Source organism: Pristiophorus japonicus, chromosome 9, assembly GCF_044704955.1.
Source record: "Pristiophorus japonicus isolate sPriJap1 chromosome 9, sPriJap1.hap1, whole genome shotgun sequence".
NCBI classification, from domain to species: Eukaryota; Metazoa; Chordata; class Chondrichthyes; family Pristiophoridae; genus Pristiophorus; species Pristiophorus japonicus.
This window is the reverse complement of record NC_091985.1, coordinates 215246881-215263774: the sequence shown is the minus strand read 5'-3', so window position 1 is coordinate 215263774 and position 16894 is coordinate 215246881. Positions and strand designations below refer to the sequence as shown.

General features: G+C 44.7%; 1 protein-coding gene across 3 annotated transcripts in view; it reads right to left on the bottom strand.

The window, feature by feature from the left end:
• Nucleotides 1-7507: 7507 nt before the first annotated feature.
• Nucleotides 7508-16894, bottom strand: part of LOC139273632 (zinc finger protein 229-like) — a 46373-nt gene continuing 36986 nt past the window's right edge. For all 3 annotated transcript variants that reach the window (XM_070890620.1, XM_070890621.1, XM_070890619.1), the window contains exon 4: nt 7508-8902. In XM_070890620.1, coding sequence (XP_070746721.1) covers nt 7906-8649 — 744 coding nt within the window. In that variant the 5' untranslated portion in view covers nt 8650-8902 and the 3' untranslated portion in view covers nt 7508-7905. The remainder of the gene's footprint in view (nt 8903-16894) is intronic.

Here is a 16894-nt window from a genome sequence, read left to right as displayed (position 1 = left end):
CCAATCAGAGATTGGTGTAAAACTGCGATTTGGTCCTGACTGAAAGTGGAACGGCAGGTTTATGTTTCCAGTATAAAGACGACTGTGGTAATTATTCTAGGAAGATTTAATGTGTTTGTGGGACAGTCCTGAGTCTACCATTTTAAGGCAGGCATTAACACATTTAAAACAAATCCGTTTAAAATAAATTGGTTAAAGTCTGCATTAAAATAGCAGATGGAGAAGTTCACAGGAGCCTGTTAACTGCTAGTACAATTATACAAGACATTTTATCTCCAAATAAAGGACCTGCAGCGTGTTTTCAGGAATTCCCTGTTTTAGTGATGTGTGCAAGTTAGACACCAGGATAACTAAAAATACACAACCCGGAACCTCCACGGGTGTGTGATCCCGACAGTTACTCTGGGATCACTCCCACTGCGGAACTCCACCACTGACCCCGCTGAAGGTTGTAGGCTCATGGAGTGGGGCCTCCAGGAGTTAGCGCCTTGCCCGTATCCTCAACAGCTCAACAGAGTCAGGGATTGTTGCCTAAAATTGGAAGATAGCGCACGTAGTTCCCATTTTCAAAAATGGGGACAAATCAGAACCAGCTAAATAACAAAATAGTAAAATATTTTACAGGCACATCAATAAAATAAGGAAGGCTGGGATGGGAATAGAGCCATTAAGGGATAGACAGGATAATACCATCGGTAACGGTGGAGAGACGGCAGCAATATTAAATAATTATTTCGCTTCAGTATTTACCAGGGAGATAGAACAGGTGGACATGACATTGGATGATGAGATTAGAAATTAGATAAGTGCATTTAAATTAAAAAAGGGGATATATTAAATAAACTAATCAAGCTCAAAGAGGATAAAACCCCTGGTCCGGATGGATTGCACCCACGCATTTTAAAATAATCTAGGGAAAAGATAGAAAAGGCATTACTATACATGTTTAGTAATTCGTTAGAAAAAGGTGTAGTGCCAGATGACTGGCGGATAGCTAATGTAATAGCTATATTTAAGAAAGGGGACAGAACATGTCCAGAAAATTATAGACCAGGCAGTTTAACATCGGAGGTAGGAAAAATAATGGAATCCCTGCTAAAGGAAAAAATAGAAGAACATCAGTCATTGAAAGTTGCCATGCAGGTACAGCAGGTGGTGCAGAAGGCAAATGGTATGTTGGCCTTCATAGCTAGGGGATTTGAGTATAGGAGCAGGTAGGTCTTACTGCAGTTGTACAGGGCCTTGGTGAGGCCTCACCTGGAATATTGTGTTCAGTTTTGGTCTCCTAACCTGAGGAAGGACGTTCTTGCTATTGAGGGAGTGCAGCGAAGGTTCACCAGACTAATTCCCGGGATGGCTGGACTGACATATGATGAGAGACTGGATCATCTGGGCCTGTATTCACTGGAGTTCAGAAGGATGAGAGGGGATCTCAGAAACATAGAAAATTCTGACAGGACTGGGCAGGTTAGATGCAGGAAGAATGTTCCCGATGTTGGGGAAGTCCAGAACCAGGGGATACAGTCTAAGGATAAGGGGTAAGCCATTTAGGTCTGAGATGAGGAGAACTTCTTCACTCAGAGAGTTGTTAACCTGTGGAATTCTCTACCGCAGAGAGTTGTTGATGCCAGTTCATTAGATATATTCAAGAGGGAGTTAGATATGGCCCTTATGACTAAAGGGATCATGGGGTATGGAAAGAAAGCAGGAAAGGGGTACTGAGGTGAATGATCAGCCATGATCTTATTGAATGGTGGTGCAGGCTCGAAGGGCCGAATGGCCTACTCCTGCACCTATTTTTCTATGTTTTCTATGTATATGTTTCTCAAAATAAATTATGAATAGTCAGCATGGATTTCAAAAGGGAAAGTCTTGCTTGATCAACATTGAATTTTTTGAAGAGGTAAGAGAGTAGACAATGATAATGTAGTTGATGTAATTTATCTAGATTTTCAAAAGGCCTTCGATAATGTACACCATAATAGACTGATGAACAAGGTCAGAGAATGCAGAGTCAGGAGACAAGCAGCAGAATGGATAGCAATCTGGCTTCAAGACAGAAAGCAGAGAATAGGGGTAAAGGATAGCTATTCACAGTGGCAGAATGGGGTAGTGGTGTCCCACAAGGATCATTGCTGGGACCACTGCTGTTCACAATTTATAATAACAATTTATATTTGAAACCAAAAACACAATTTCCAAATCTGAGGATGACACCAAATTGGGGGAGATAGGAGGACTGCAACAAATTACAGGAGGACATTACTAAACTTGCAGAATGGGCATATATTTGGCAAATGAAGTTTAGCACGGATAAATGTGAGGTACAGGTGCAATGTCCTGAATCCGGAATTCTGAAAACCGTAATTATCCGAAAACCGGCCATTTTTGAGGCGGCCAAGATGGCAACATCGGGCGGCGAGGGACGAGGAAACCGGTAAAAAACACAGTGCCGGGGGCCGCGGGCGGCATGAATCGGCGGCCAGTGAGGAGCGCCAACAGCGAGGTCCGAAATCTGGTAAAAGGCAAAAACCGTCACGGATTCAGTCCCGAGGTTGCTGGATTTCAGACGTTGTACCTGTATTATATTTTAGTAGGAAGAAGAGGGAATTCATTTATTTTATGAAGGGTGTGAGAAGGGCGGGGTAGGGGAACAAAGGGATCTCGGAGTACAAGTACACAAATTACAAAAAGTTGTGACCCAGGTTAGCAAGGCCATATAAATGCAAACAAAGCACTCGGGTTTATTTCTGGAGGTATAGAATTGAAAAATAGGGAAATTATGCTAAACCTGTATTGAACCTTGCTTAGACCACACACAGTACTGCGTACAGTTCTGGTCGCCATATTGTAGAAAGGATATAGAGGCACTGCAGAGGGTGCAGAGAAGATTTACAAGGATGATACCAGAAATGCGAGAGTATATACATCAGGAAAGGATGAACAGGCTGTGTCTCTTTTCTCTTGAAAAAAGGCTGAGGGATGACATAATAAAGGTCTTTAAAATTATGAACATTTTTGATAGGGTGGATAGAGAGAGAATGTTTCCACTTGTGGGGAAGAGCATAACTAGAGGTTATTAATATAAGATAGTCACCAGGAAATCCAATAGGGAATTCAGAAAATCCTTTACCCAGAGAGTGGTGAGAATGTGGAACTCGCTACCACAGGGAGTGGTTGAAGCGAATAGTATAGATGCATTTAAGGGGAGGCTAGACAAACATATGAGGGAGAAGGGAATAGAGGGTTATGCTGATAGATTTAGATAAGGAAAGACGGGAGTGGAGCATAAACAGCGGCATGGTCTGCTGGGGTCGAATGGCCTGTTTCTGTGCCGTATATCCTATGCATCGTGATCATGAATACAGTATACGAAATTGCAAAAAGCACAAGAAAATCGCTGTTTCACCTGGAAGGAGTGTTTGGGCCCCTGGATAGTGAGAAAGGAGGAGAGAAAAGGGCAGGTGTTGCATCTGCTGTGCTTGCACGGGAAGGTGCCGTGGGAAGGGGAGGGGGTGTTTGGGGTGATTGTGGAGTGGACCAGGGTGTTGTGGAGGGAGCGGTCCCTTCAGAATGCTGAGAGGGGAGGGGACGATATGATTAGTGGTGGGATCACGCTGGAGGTGGCAGACATGGCAGAGGATGATCTATTGAGGCTGGTGGGGTGAAAGGTGAGGACAAGGGGAACCCTGTCGTGGTTCTGAGAGGGAGGGGAAGGGGTGAGAGCAGAGGTGCGGGAAATAGCACGGCCACGGTCTAGGGAATCCCAGTTGAGGAAAAAGGAAAACATATCAGAAACACTAGTAAGGAAGATGGCGTCATCAGAACAGAGACAAGAGAAACTGGGAGAATGGAATGGAGTCCTTACAGGAAGTGGGGTGGGAGAAGTATAGTCCAGGTAGCTGTGGGAGTCAGTGGGCTTATAGTGGATGTTTGTCGATAGCCTGTCCCTAGAAATGGAGACAGAGAAGTCGAGGAAGGGAAGGGAAGAGTCGGAGATGAACCATGTGAAAGTGAGCATGCACGGCACCGAGAAAGTTCTATCGATAATGGCACATTTGTGTTGTCAGCGACAACTTAGCATGGCGGCTGGAACGTGGGGGCTTGTGGGTATTGCAGCCGCCATTACTATTTTTATACTTTCAACCAACCTGTGCAGCAGCTGGGGCCTGAAAATCAGCTTCACTGCCCCTGGGCTGGGAAAGGGGGACACAAGGCAACATTCTCCTTGTTACCCCTTTCTAAACTCACTACAGGGTTTTAGAAGTGGAGCATTTATAGCTAGGAAGTGCAAACCAAACATCATGTAAAGGGAAAGTTACACTGCTGGGACCCCCAAATAGACAGAGGGAGATAGACGAGCAAATATGTAGGCATATTTCTGAGAAGTGCAAAAATAATAGGGCAATAAGAGTAGGGCATTTCAACTACCCTAACATTAACTGGGATGGAATCAGTGTGAAAGGTATAGCGGGAGCAGAATTCTTAAAATGCATTCAGGAGAACTGTTTTAGCCAGTACCTAGCAAGCCCAACAAGTGAGGGATTTAGTTTCAGGGAATGAAGCTGGGCAGGTGGAAGGGGTATCAGTGGGAGAGTATTTTGGTGGTAGTGATCATAATTCAGTTAGATTTAGGGTAGTTATGGAAAAGGACAAAAGTAGACAAGGAGTAAAAGTTCTCGATTGGGGGAAAGGCCAATTTTAATAGGCTGAGATGTGATTTAGCAAAAGTGGACTGGAAACAACTACTTGAAATGTCAGAGCAGTGGGAGGCATTCAAGGAGGAGATCCTGAGGGTTCAGATCAAATATGTTCCCACAAGAAAAAGGGTGGGACTCCCAAATCTAGAGTCCCCTGGATATCAAGGGGCATAAAGGTTTTGATAAGACAAAAAAGGGAAGCTTATGTCAGATACCGAGAGTGCAATACTGCAGAAACCCGAGACGAGTATAGAAAGTGCAGGGGTGAAACTAAAAAGGAAATTAGGAGAGCATGAAAAAATATTGGCAAGTAAAATCACGGAAAACCCAAAGATGTTTTATAAATACATTAAGAGGAAGAGGATAACTAAAGAATGAGTAGGAGACCAACAAGGAAGGTTGTGTGTGAAGACGGAAGATGTGGGAATGGTTCTTAATGAATATATTGTGTCTGTCTTTACAAAAAAAGAGAGGATCGATGCAGACATTTAGTTAAGGAGGAGGAGTGTTAAATATTAGGTGAGATAAATATAGTGAGAGAGATAGTATTAAGGTAACATCTTTTGAAAGTGGATAAATCCCCAGGCCCAGATGAAGTGTATCCCAGGCAGTTATGAGAAGCAAGGGAGGAAATAGCAGAGGTTCTAACCATCATTTTCAATCCTCTCTGGCTACTGGTGTGGTGCCGAGGACTGCTAACGTTGTACTGTTATTTAAAAAGGGAGCAACGGATAGACCGAGTAATTACAGGCCAGTCAGCCTAACCTCAGTGGTGAGAAAATTGATGGAAGAATTTCTGAGGGACAGTATTAATTGTCATTTAGAAAGGCATCGATTAAGCAAGAACAGTCCGCATGCATTTGTTATGGGAAGGTCGTGTCTAACTTGATTGAATGTTTTGAGGAGGTAACAAGGAAGGTCGATGAGCGCATTTGATGTAGTCTACAAGGATCTTCCCATTGAATCATAGAATGGTTACAGCACGGAAGAGGGCTATGCGGCCTGTTGAGCCTGTGCCAGCTCTCTGCAAGAGCACCTCAGCAAGTCCCACTCCCCTGCCCTTGGCCAAGGCCGTCGACAAGTTCCCACATGGCAGACTGGTCAGAAAAGTAAACGCCCTGGGATCCAAGGGAAGGTGGCAAGTTGGATCCAAAATTGGCTCATGGACAGGAAGCAAAGGGTAATGGTCAACTGGTGTTTTTGTGACTGTAAGACTGTTTCCAGTGGAGTTCCACAGGGCTCAAGTACTGGGTCTCTTGCTGTTTGTGGTATACATCAATGATTTAGACTTGAATGTAGGGGTGCATGATTAAAAAGTTTGCAGACGATACAAAAATTGCCATGTGGTTAATGATGAAGAAGAAAGCTGTAGCCTGCAGTAAGATATCAATGGACCTGTCAGGTGGGCAGAAAAGTGGCAAATGGAATTCAATCTGGAGAAGTTTGAGGTAATGCATTTGGGGATGGCTGACAAGGCAAGGGAACACACATTAAATGGTAGGACTCTGAGAAGTGTAGAGGAACAAAGGGACCTTGGAGTGCACAGATCCCTGAAGGTAGCAGGCCAGGTAGATAAGGTGATTAAGGCGGCATACGGAATACTTGCCTTTATTAGCCGCAGAATATAAGAGCGGGGAGGTTATGCTTGAACTGTATAAAGCACTAGTTAGACCACAGCTCGAGTACTGCATGCAGTTCTGGTCACCACATTACAGGATTGCACTAGACAGGGTACAGAGGAGATTTACGAGGATGTTGCTAGGACTAGGGAATTTTAGCTATGAGGAAAGATTGGATAGGCTGGGGTTGTTTTCTGTGGAACAGAGGCGGCTGAGGGGAGATTTAACTGTGGTGTATAAAATTATGAGGGGCCTAGATAGAATGGCTAGGAAGGACCTATTTCCCTTAGCAGAGGGGCCAACAACCAGGGGCATATGCTCTGACTTTAGTCATGAATCCACTGTGTGGTATCTTATCGAAAACCTTTTGAAAATCCAAGTATATTACATTACCCTTGGTTACCGTTTCTGTTCCTTCTTCAAAGAATTCACTAACGTTGGTCAAGCATGACCTTCCCTTTTGAAATCCATGCTGACTGCATTAAGCTGGTCTGTGGTTTACTGCACTTGTTGTGTCTCCCTTCTAAAATATAAGAATAACATTAGATATAAAAATTATATCTCTTCTCCAAATGTGATTAGTTTATCCTGTCTGATAGAAACCAAGCCCAATCACTAACACCAATCTCCTCCTGATTGATATAAACCAACCCCACAGTCACTGACACCAATCTCCTCCTGATTGATATAAACCAACCCCACAGTCACTGACACCAATCTCCTCCTGTCTGATATAAACCCACCCCACAGTCACTGACACCAATCTCCTCCTGTCTGATATAAACCCACCCCACAGTCACTGACACCAATCTCCTCCTGTCTGATATAAACCAACCCCACAGGCCCAGAAAGTTTAAACTCAGCCCGTTACTTGGTCTGGACATCTCCATTCCCGTGCCGAGGAGGTTGCTGTACCAGATGGAGGGGCAACATTTGGGGACACCGATTCCCCAACAATTCCCATTCCCCAACAATTCCCATTCCCCTTCTTTCTGGTGGATAATGGAGGGGCCACTGTGTGTCATGTGCAAGTCAGTAAGAATTGTCAGCAAGGATTAACCAACACTTTCTAATTGGAGAAGTTAATCAGTGAAATCTTTCAGACAGTGAATTCTAGATTTTGTACCAAAGATCAATTTAGGATTGAAGTAAAAGTTCATAATTTTATTTTAAACTAATTTCTGATGAGAGTCCCTAAATTAAGGGGAAAGATCACAGATAGCGGATCTTAAATGGACACTGCAGCCCGGACAACACAATCAGCAATATATCCAGAATATTAAAGTCCAGCCCAGTTATAGTGTTTTAACATCAGCAGAAACAAACCCCAACTGTCAGAATGAACATGGTCCAGTCGGGATGTGATTAACAGCAGCAATAACAGCATATTCCAACCCTTGCAGTCACTTGTGAACTCGCTGGTGTTTCAGCGGATTGGATGACTGAGTGAATACCTTCCCACTCACAGAGCAGGTGAATGGCCTCTCCCCAGAGTGAACTCGCTGGTGTGCCAGTAGCCCAGATAACTGAGCAAATCCCTTCCCACACACAGAGCGGGTGAACGGCCTCTCCCCAGAGTGAACTCGCTAGTGTGCCAGTAGGCCAGATAACTGAGTGAATCCCTTCTCACACACAGGGCAGGTGAACGGCCTCTCCCCAGTGTGAACTCGCTGGTGTGCCAATAGGCCAGATAACTGAGTGAATCCCTTCCCACAAATAGAGCAGGTGAACGGCCTCTCCCCAGTGTGAACTCGCTGGTGTGCCAGTAGGCCAGATAACTGAGTGAATCCCTTCTCACACACAGGGCAGGTGAACGGCCTCTCCCCAGTGTGAACTCGCTGGTGTGCCAGTAGGCCAGATAACTGAGTAAATCCCTTCCCACAAATAGAGCAGGTGAATGGCCTCTCCCCAGTGTGAACTCGCTGGTGTGCCAGTAGGCCAGATACCTGAGTGAATCCCTTCTCACACACAGGGCAGGTGAACGGCCTCTCCCCAGAGTGAACTCGCTGGTGTGCCAGTAGGCCAGATAACTGAGTAAATCCCTTCTCACACACAGGGTAGGTGAACGGCCTCTCCCCAGTGTGAACTCGCTGGTGTGCCAGTAGGCCAGATAACTGAGTGAATCCCTTCCCACAAATAGAGCAGGTGAACGGCCTCTCCCCAGTGTGAACTCGCTGGTGTGCCAGTAGGCCAGATAACTGAGTAAATCCCTTCTCACACACAGGGCAGGTGAACGGCCTCTCCCCGGTGTGACTGCGTCGATGAGTTTCCAGCAGGGATGGGTAATTAAATCCTATCCCACAGTCCCCACATTTCCACGGTATCTCCATGATGCGGGTGTTCTTGTGTCTCTCCAGGTTAGATAATCAGTTGAAGCTTCACCTGCACACAGAACACGTGTACAGTTTCTCCCCGCTGTGAATGGTGCGATGTATTTCAGGCTGTGTAACTGGTTAAAAGATTTCTCCTTCTACATTCAAACATCGATGATATTCAGATCCAGATGTATTGAGTGATTCTGTGAGATCTTGACGTGATGTTGGGTTTGAGTTTCTCGTCTGTAAATCCTCCTCTTCTAATACCCTGTAAAAGGAGTTTACAAAACTCATCACTAAATACAAGATATAAATTCAGAAAAGATCATTCTAGTTTCTATGGAACATTCTATCCTCTCTTGTTCCCCCAAAGCTGTAAATCCCTCCACCCTGTGCAGACATCCCAACATTTTTCTTTTAAGTTGACTTTTCTCCCTCTTCTGAAGGTGTTGACTCTTTCTGGGTTTAGTTCAAATCATCACCAAAAGGCTCAGACCCAGGGAGGAACTATTGAGCACACTGTATAACAATGTTCGGGACACTCACTGTCCCTCCGGATCTGTGTTCAGGGGAGAATCTGATGGGTTTCTCTTATCTTTGGGTTAAATATTATTCTCACCGAGGTGATGGATGTCAGTGCCGGGGAATTCTGAGCACCGTTTCTCCTCTGAAGGTGCGGACTCTGGCTGTACACATACTCTAGCTGTGGCCTAACTAGAAACCAGCCAGAATCAGCATTTCAGGGGAAGAGAGGGAGGGGAACCAGTGAGTGTAGAACTGAACCCAGCCAGAGTCAGCACCCTCAGGGCAGGAGAGGGAGGGGGAAACCATTGAGTGCAGAACTGAACCTAGCCAGAGTCAGCATCTTCAGCAAGAAGGAAAAAATGTTGGAGATGATGTAATGGATTTGGATTTCAGCACGAGGAGTAGGGATAGTGTGTTTGACAGGGATTTACAGTTGTGGGGATACCAGAGAGGGGCCCCAGCTGTTTATACTGTACATTAATGATTTAGACGAGAGGATTAAATGTAGTATCTCCAAATTTGCAGATGACACTAAGTTGGGTGGCAGTGTGAGCTGCGAGGAGGATGCTAAGATGTTGCAGAGTGACTTGGATAGGTTAGGTGAGTGGGCAAATGCATGGCAGATGAAGTATAATGTGGATAAATGTGAGGTTATCCACTTTGGTGGTAAAAACAGAGAGACAGACTATTATCTGAATGGTGACAGATTAGGAAAAGGGGAGGTGCAACGAGACGTGGTACATCAGTCATTGAAGGTTGGCATGCAGGTACAGCAGGCGGTTAAGAAAGCAAATAGCATGTTGGCCTTCATAGCAAGGGGATTTGAGTACAGGGGCAGGGAGGTGTTGCTACAGTTGTACAGGGCCTTGGTGAGGCCACACCTGGAGTATTGTGTACAGTTTTGGTCTCCTAACTTGAGGAAGGACATTCTTGCTATTGAGGGAGTGCAGCGAAGGTTCACCAGACTGATTCCTGGGATGGTGGGACTGACCTATCAAGAAAGACTGGATCAACTGGGCTTGTATTCACTGGAGTTCAGAAGAATGAGCGGGGACCTCATAGAAACGTTTAAAATTCTGATGGGTTTAGACAGGTTAGATGCAGGAAGAATGTTCCCAATGTTGGGGAAGTCCAGAACCAGGGGTCACAGTCTAAGGATAAGGGGTAAGCCATTTAGGACCGAGATGAGGAGAAACTTCTTCACCCAGAGAGTGGTGAACCTGTGGAATTCTCTACCACAGAAAGTTGTTGAGGCCAATTCACTAAATATATTCAAAAAGGAGTTAGATGAAGTCCTTACTACTAGGGGGAATCAAGGGGTATGGCGAGAAAGCAGGAATGGGGTACTGAAGTTGCATTTTTCAGCCATGAACTCATTGAATGGCGGTGTAGGCGAGAAGGGCCGAATGGCCTACTCTTGCACTTATTTTCTATGTTTCTTGTTTCTATGAATGTGCGTACCATAGAAACTAGAATTGACTGTTCTAAATGTCTCTCCTGTCCTTACAGTGATGGCTTTTGCAAACTCATTTTACAGGGGATTAGAAGGGGAGGATTTGCAGAAGGGAAACTCGAACCAAACATCACCAAGATCTGACAGTCACTCGATCCACCGCAACATGAATATCATCAGCCTTTGAATGTGGAAAGAGTAATGTTTGTCTGTTCTGTCTGTGGGAAAAGATTTCAAACATCAGTGTGAATGGAAAAGCATCGAGACACACACACCCAAGTGAGTGTTCCAGTGCACTGACTGTGGAAAGAGCTTTAACCAGTTACATCGCACCATTCACAGCAGGAAGAAATTGTACACGTGTTCTGTGTGGACGAGGCTTCAACAGATCGTCCAACCTGGAGAGACACAAGGACACCCGCACCACGGAGAAACCGTGGAAATGTGGGGACTGTGGAAAGGGATTTAATTCCCCGTCCCTGCTGGAAACTCATTGACGCAGTCACACCGGGGAGAGGCCGTTCACCTGCTCTGTGTATGGGAAGGGATTCACTTGTTCATCCAACCTCATTGAACACCAGCGGGTTCACACTGGGGAGAGGCCGTTCATCAGCTCCGTTTGTGCGAAGAGATTCACTTGTTCATCTCACCTCACTGATCACAAGCGAGTTCACTCTGGAGAGAGACCGTTCATATGCTGTGTGTGTGGGAAACGATTCATGAAATCATCTCACCATCTGAGACACCTGCATTTTCACGCTGACGAGAAGCCATTCACCTGCTCCGTGTGTGGGAAGGGATTCACAAATTCACCCCATCTTCTGGCTCACCAGCATATCCACACTGGGGAGAGGCCGTTTACCTGCTGAGTGTGGGAAGGGATTCACTTGTTCATCCAGCCTCACTGCACACCAAGTTGTTCATACCAATAGGAGAGCATTTAAATGTTCTGACTGTGGGAAGAGCTTTAAAAGCAGAAGTTATCTGAGGAAACACCAATGAGTTCACACTGGGGAGAGGCCATTCACCTGCTCCGTGTGTGGGAAGAGATTCACTCAGTCATCCACCCTGCTGAAACACCAGCAAGTTCACAAGCGACTGCAGGGTTTGGATTCTGCTGATAATCACATCAGGACTGAACCGTGTTCATTCTGACAGTTGGGTTGTGTTTCCCCTGCAACTGGGCTGGATTTTAATTTTCTGGATATCTGAAAATAAATCAGCTTTGGTTCAAGCACACATTGTGTCGATTCCTTGATATCTCCAATATAAGAGGAGACTAATTGATACCCTGTTACTGACTGTTAAATGAAGGAGAAAAGTTCCAAAAAAGGAACAAAGACTTGTCCTTATGTAGCACCTTACGTGACCTCAGGATGTCAGCCAATGAAGTACAACAACATCAAAGTACATTTGAACTGCATTCACTGTTGTAGTATAGGAAATGCGGCAAAACTATTTTACCTGAGCAAGAGGGTGGCTGCTCTGGGACACCACCTGGGAGCAACGTCAAGCTACTGGCACAGTCATGGGAGCATTTGATGACTGCTGCTTTTGATTAAAAGATGGGGGGTGGTTGATGAAGCATCTAAATTTCAATTTTCTTTTGATACATAGGAAAAAAATAATAGAATTGAAAAGTAGGGAAGTTATGCTAAACCTGTATCGAACCTTGGTTAGACCACACACAGTACTATGACATCTTTCAGTTATCATTGCGCAAATATTGTTTCTATTATTATCACAAAAACTCGTTTCTTCCTTGTCCCGGCCCCAATTATTACTGCACTAGACCATTCCCACAAATGTTGGAAGAGGTTGATGAGGAAACGGTGAAGGTAACAATCAAAAGAAAGAAGACTGTGGAAACAGAAATAGTGCACAATTCTCTGGAGAGTAACAAGTGTTTCATTCTTTTCAAATGAGGGAAATACTCGGTCAGAGAATTACAGGTTTATTAACTTCATGTCAGGCACAGGTAGTTTTATTTTTACCATCACTTGCACCAATCATCACACACTCCACGTGTATATCAGGAGCTTCTGGGTGATGCTGATGTGATCACTGGACAATAAAGCTCAGAGACTGGTGGCAGGCTGCTCATTATCCTCGGTGTGATTTAATCCCCTTCCCACTGAATACTGTGGACAGACATGGTCACCGTGGTAACAGAATGGTCAGTGTGACATCATTTTCTGAACAAGAGCACACAAGACAATGGGTTATCAATAAATGGTAATGATATTAAGCACTCTGTAATTACATTTTGAATAAAAGAATATAAAATGGTGAAAGATAGCTGGTGAGGTTAATCATTTATTTTTGCAGAATGCACTTGCAAACATTATTTTGTACACCCACATATCACACATATATAGAGCGAGCTGTGTGTTTTTTTTCAGTTGTTCCTATTAACCAGATGAGAGTTATTAGGACATTAGGACCCTGCGGCTGCCCATCCGATGGTGCTGTGTGGTCACGGTTCCAGGCTCTGTCTGACACAATCAGTGGGCCAGACAAAGCTCAATGGAAAATACTGCAGAAAAAACAATCCTTAGCATTAAAATCTGTCAGCAGTAGGCATAGGACAACACAAGTGTGAATTAGTAACCTTTAACACACAAAGTGCCACTAAGTAGTGCAAAGTGCAGTGAATTGCTCCCCTTCAGTCCTGTCCCTCAATCCCAGTCCATCTCTGGGAGATTGTTACAAGCTTCACCCTATCCTCTCAACACAAAGATTACCCACACAATACTAGATAAATTAGACATTGCCCACAGCTGCTGATAGCTATTAACAAGAATAAATCTGCTTCTCAGTAAAAAAAAAGATTGCATCCTCCCACACATGCAAATATATATCTTTACGATATTTATCTATTGCTCTATCATCTGTCTCTATCTTACAGACGCAAGGTCGAGTGCAGTATTAGCAGGGACAGGTTCTATTGTAATATAAAGTGAGAAAGGAAATTGTGTCAAGTAAACAGAATCAGGGTCTTGTGTAATATAAACAGAGACAGGGTCTAGTGCAGTAACAACTGACACAGGGCCCAGTGTGATATAAACAGAGATAGAGTCTAGTGTAATATAAGCAGAGACAGGGCCTTGTGTAATATAAACAGAGACATGGTCTAGTGTAATATAAACAGAGACAGGGCCTTGTGTAATATAAACAGAGACAGGGTCTTGTGTAATATAAACAGAGACAGGGTCTTGTGTAATATAAACAGAGACAGGGTCTTGTGTAATATAAACTGAGACAGGGTCTAGTGTAATATAAACAGAGACAGGGCCATGTGTAATATAAACAGAGAAAGGGTCTCGTGTAATATAAACTGAGACAGGGTCTAGTGTAATATAAACAGAGACAGAGTGTAATGTAATATAAACAGAGGCAGGGTGTAATGTAATATAAACAGAGACAGGTCTAGTGTAATATAAACAGAGACAGGGTGTAATGTAATATAAACAGAGGCAGGGTGTAATGTAATATAAACAGAGACAGGTCTAGTGTAATATAAACAGAGACAGGGTCTAGTGTAATATAAACAGAGACAGGGTCTAGTGTAATAAAACAGAGGCAGGGTGTAATGTAATATAAACAGAGGCAGGGTGTTATGTAATATAAACAGAGACAGGGCCTAGTGTAATAAAACAGAGGCAGGGTGTAATGTAATATAAACAGAGGCAGGGTGTAATGTAATATAAACAGAGACAGGGCCTAGTGTAATAAAACAGAGGCAGGGTGTAATGTAATATAAACAGAGACAGAGTGTAATGTAATATAAACAGAGACAGGGTCCAGTGTAATAAAACAGAGACAGGGTGTAATGTAATATAAACAGAGGCAGGGTGTAATGTAATATAAACAGAGGCAGGGTGTAATGTAATATAAACAGAGACAGGGTCTAGTGTAATATAAACAGAGACAGGGTCTAGTGTAATATAAACAGAGACATGATGTAGTTATAGAATCAGAGAGTCGAAGAATGATACATTTCAGATTGTGTACATCCAGCCCACTGGTGCCTGTGCCGGCACTCATTTGAAAGATCTAACCAATCAGTCCCACTCCCCCTGCTCCGTCCCTATATCCCAATCAGTCCCACTCCTCCTGCTCCTTCCCTATATCCCAATTAGTCCCACTACCCCTGCTCCTTTCCAATTAGTCCCACTTCCCCTGCTCCTTCCCAATTAGTCCCACTCCCCCTGCTCCTTCCCTATATCCCAATTAGTCCCACTTCCCCTGCTCCTTCCCAATATCCCAATTAGTCCCACTTCCCCTGCTCCTTCCCTATATCCCAATTAGTCCCACTTCCCCTGCTCCTTCCCTATATCCCAATTAGTCCCACTTCCCCTGCTCCTTCCCAATATCCCAATTGGTCCCACTTCCCCAGCTCCTTCCCAATATCCCAATTAGTCCCACTCCCCCTGCTCCTTCCCTATATCCCAATTAGTCCCACTACCCCTGCTCCTTCCCAATTAGTCCCACTTCCCCTGCTCCTTCCCTATATCCCAATTAGTCCCACTCCCCCTGCTCCTTCCCAAAATCCCAATTCGTCCCACTCCTCCTGCTCCTTCCCAATTAGTCCCACTTCCCCTGCTCCTTCCCAATATCCCAATTAGTCCCTCTCCCCCTGCTCCTTCCCTATATCCCAATTAGTCCCACTTCCCCTGCTCCTTCCCAATATCCCAATTAGTCCCACTTCCCCTGCTCCTTCCCAATATCCCAATTAGTCCCACTCCCCCTGCTCCTTCCCTATATCCCAATTAGTCCCACTTCCCCTGCTCCTTCCCAATATCCCAATTAGTCCCACTTCCCCTGCTCCTTCCCAATATCCCAATTAGTCCCACTCCCCCTCTCATTCCCTATATACCAATTAGCCCCACTCCCCCTGCTCCTTCCCTATATCCCAATTAGCCCCACTCCCCCTGCTCCTTCCCTATATCCCAATTAGTCCCACTCCCCCTGCTCCTTCCCTATATCCCAATTAGTCCCATTCTCCCTGCTCCTTCCCAATATCCTAATTAGTCCCACTCCCCCTGCTCTTTCCCAATATCTCTGCAATTTTCCAATTCCCTTTTGAAACTTATTACTGAATCTGCTCCTGGCCCCCTTTCAGGCCGTGTATTCCAGATCATAACAGCTCATTGCGTATTTATTTCCTCATTTTGCCTCTGATTCTTGTGCTAGTTAAATCTATGTCCTCTGGTTACAGACCCTTCAGCCTCTGGAAACTATTTAAGAACATAAGAGCATAAGAATTGGAAGCAGGAGTAGGCCATACAGCACTTTGGGCCTGCTCCGTCACTTGATAAGATCATTGTCAATCATCGACCACCACTCCACTTTCCCCCCTGTTCCCCATAGTCCCGTGATTCCCCGAGAGTCCATAAATCTATCTATCTTAGCCTTGAATATACTCAACGACTCAGCATCCACGGTCCTTTCAGGTAGAGAATTCCAAAGATTCACAACCCTCTGAGTGAAGACATTCCTCAACTTAGTCTGAAATGGCCCACCCCTGATCCTGAGATGATGCCCCCTATTTCTAGACTCTCCAGCTGGGGGAAGCAATCTCTCAGCATCTACCCTGTCAATGCCCCTCAGAATCTTATATTTTTCAATGAGATCCCCTCTCATTCTTCTAAACTCCAGAGATTATAATCTACTCAATCTCTCCTCATACAACAACCCTCTCATCCCAAGGATCAATCTAGTGAACCTTCGTTGGACCGCCTCTGTGGTCTCACCAAAGCCCTGTACAATTGTAGTAAGACTTCCTTACTCTTGTACTCCAACCCCCTTGCAATAAAGGCCAACATGCCATTCACCTGCCTAATTGATTGCTGTACCTGCATGCTAACTTTGTGTGTTTCCTGTTCGAGGACACCCAAGCCTCTCTGAACACCCAACATTTAACATTTTCTCACAATTTAAAAAATTCAGTTTTTCTGACCTTCCTAATAAAGTGAATAACCTCACATTTCCCCACATTATGCTCCATCTGTCACCTCATTGCCCACTCTCTTAACCTGTCCATATCCCTTTGCAGATGCTTTGTGTTCTCCTCACAGCTTACTGTCCCACCCATCCCTCGATACTGCGCCTGATACCCGGCACCTCTTCAACCAGTGCATCAACATTGGGAACAAATGACTGGGCTGAGGCCTGCCTTGGATAAAAACATGAGGCCACTATGGCTGTAGTGTGCACCATCTACGGCAGCAAGTCAGCAAGGCTTCTTTGACAGCACCTTCCAAACCCACAACCTCCTCC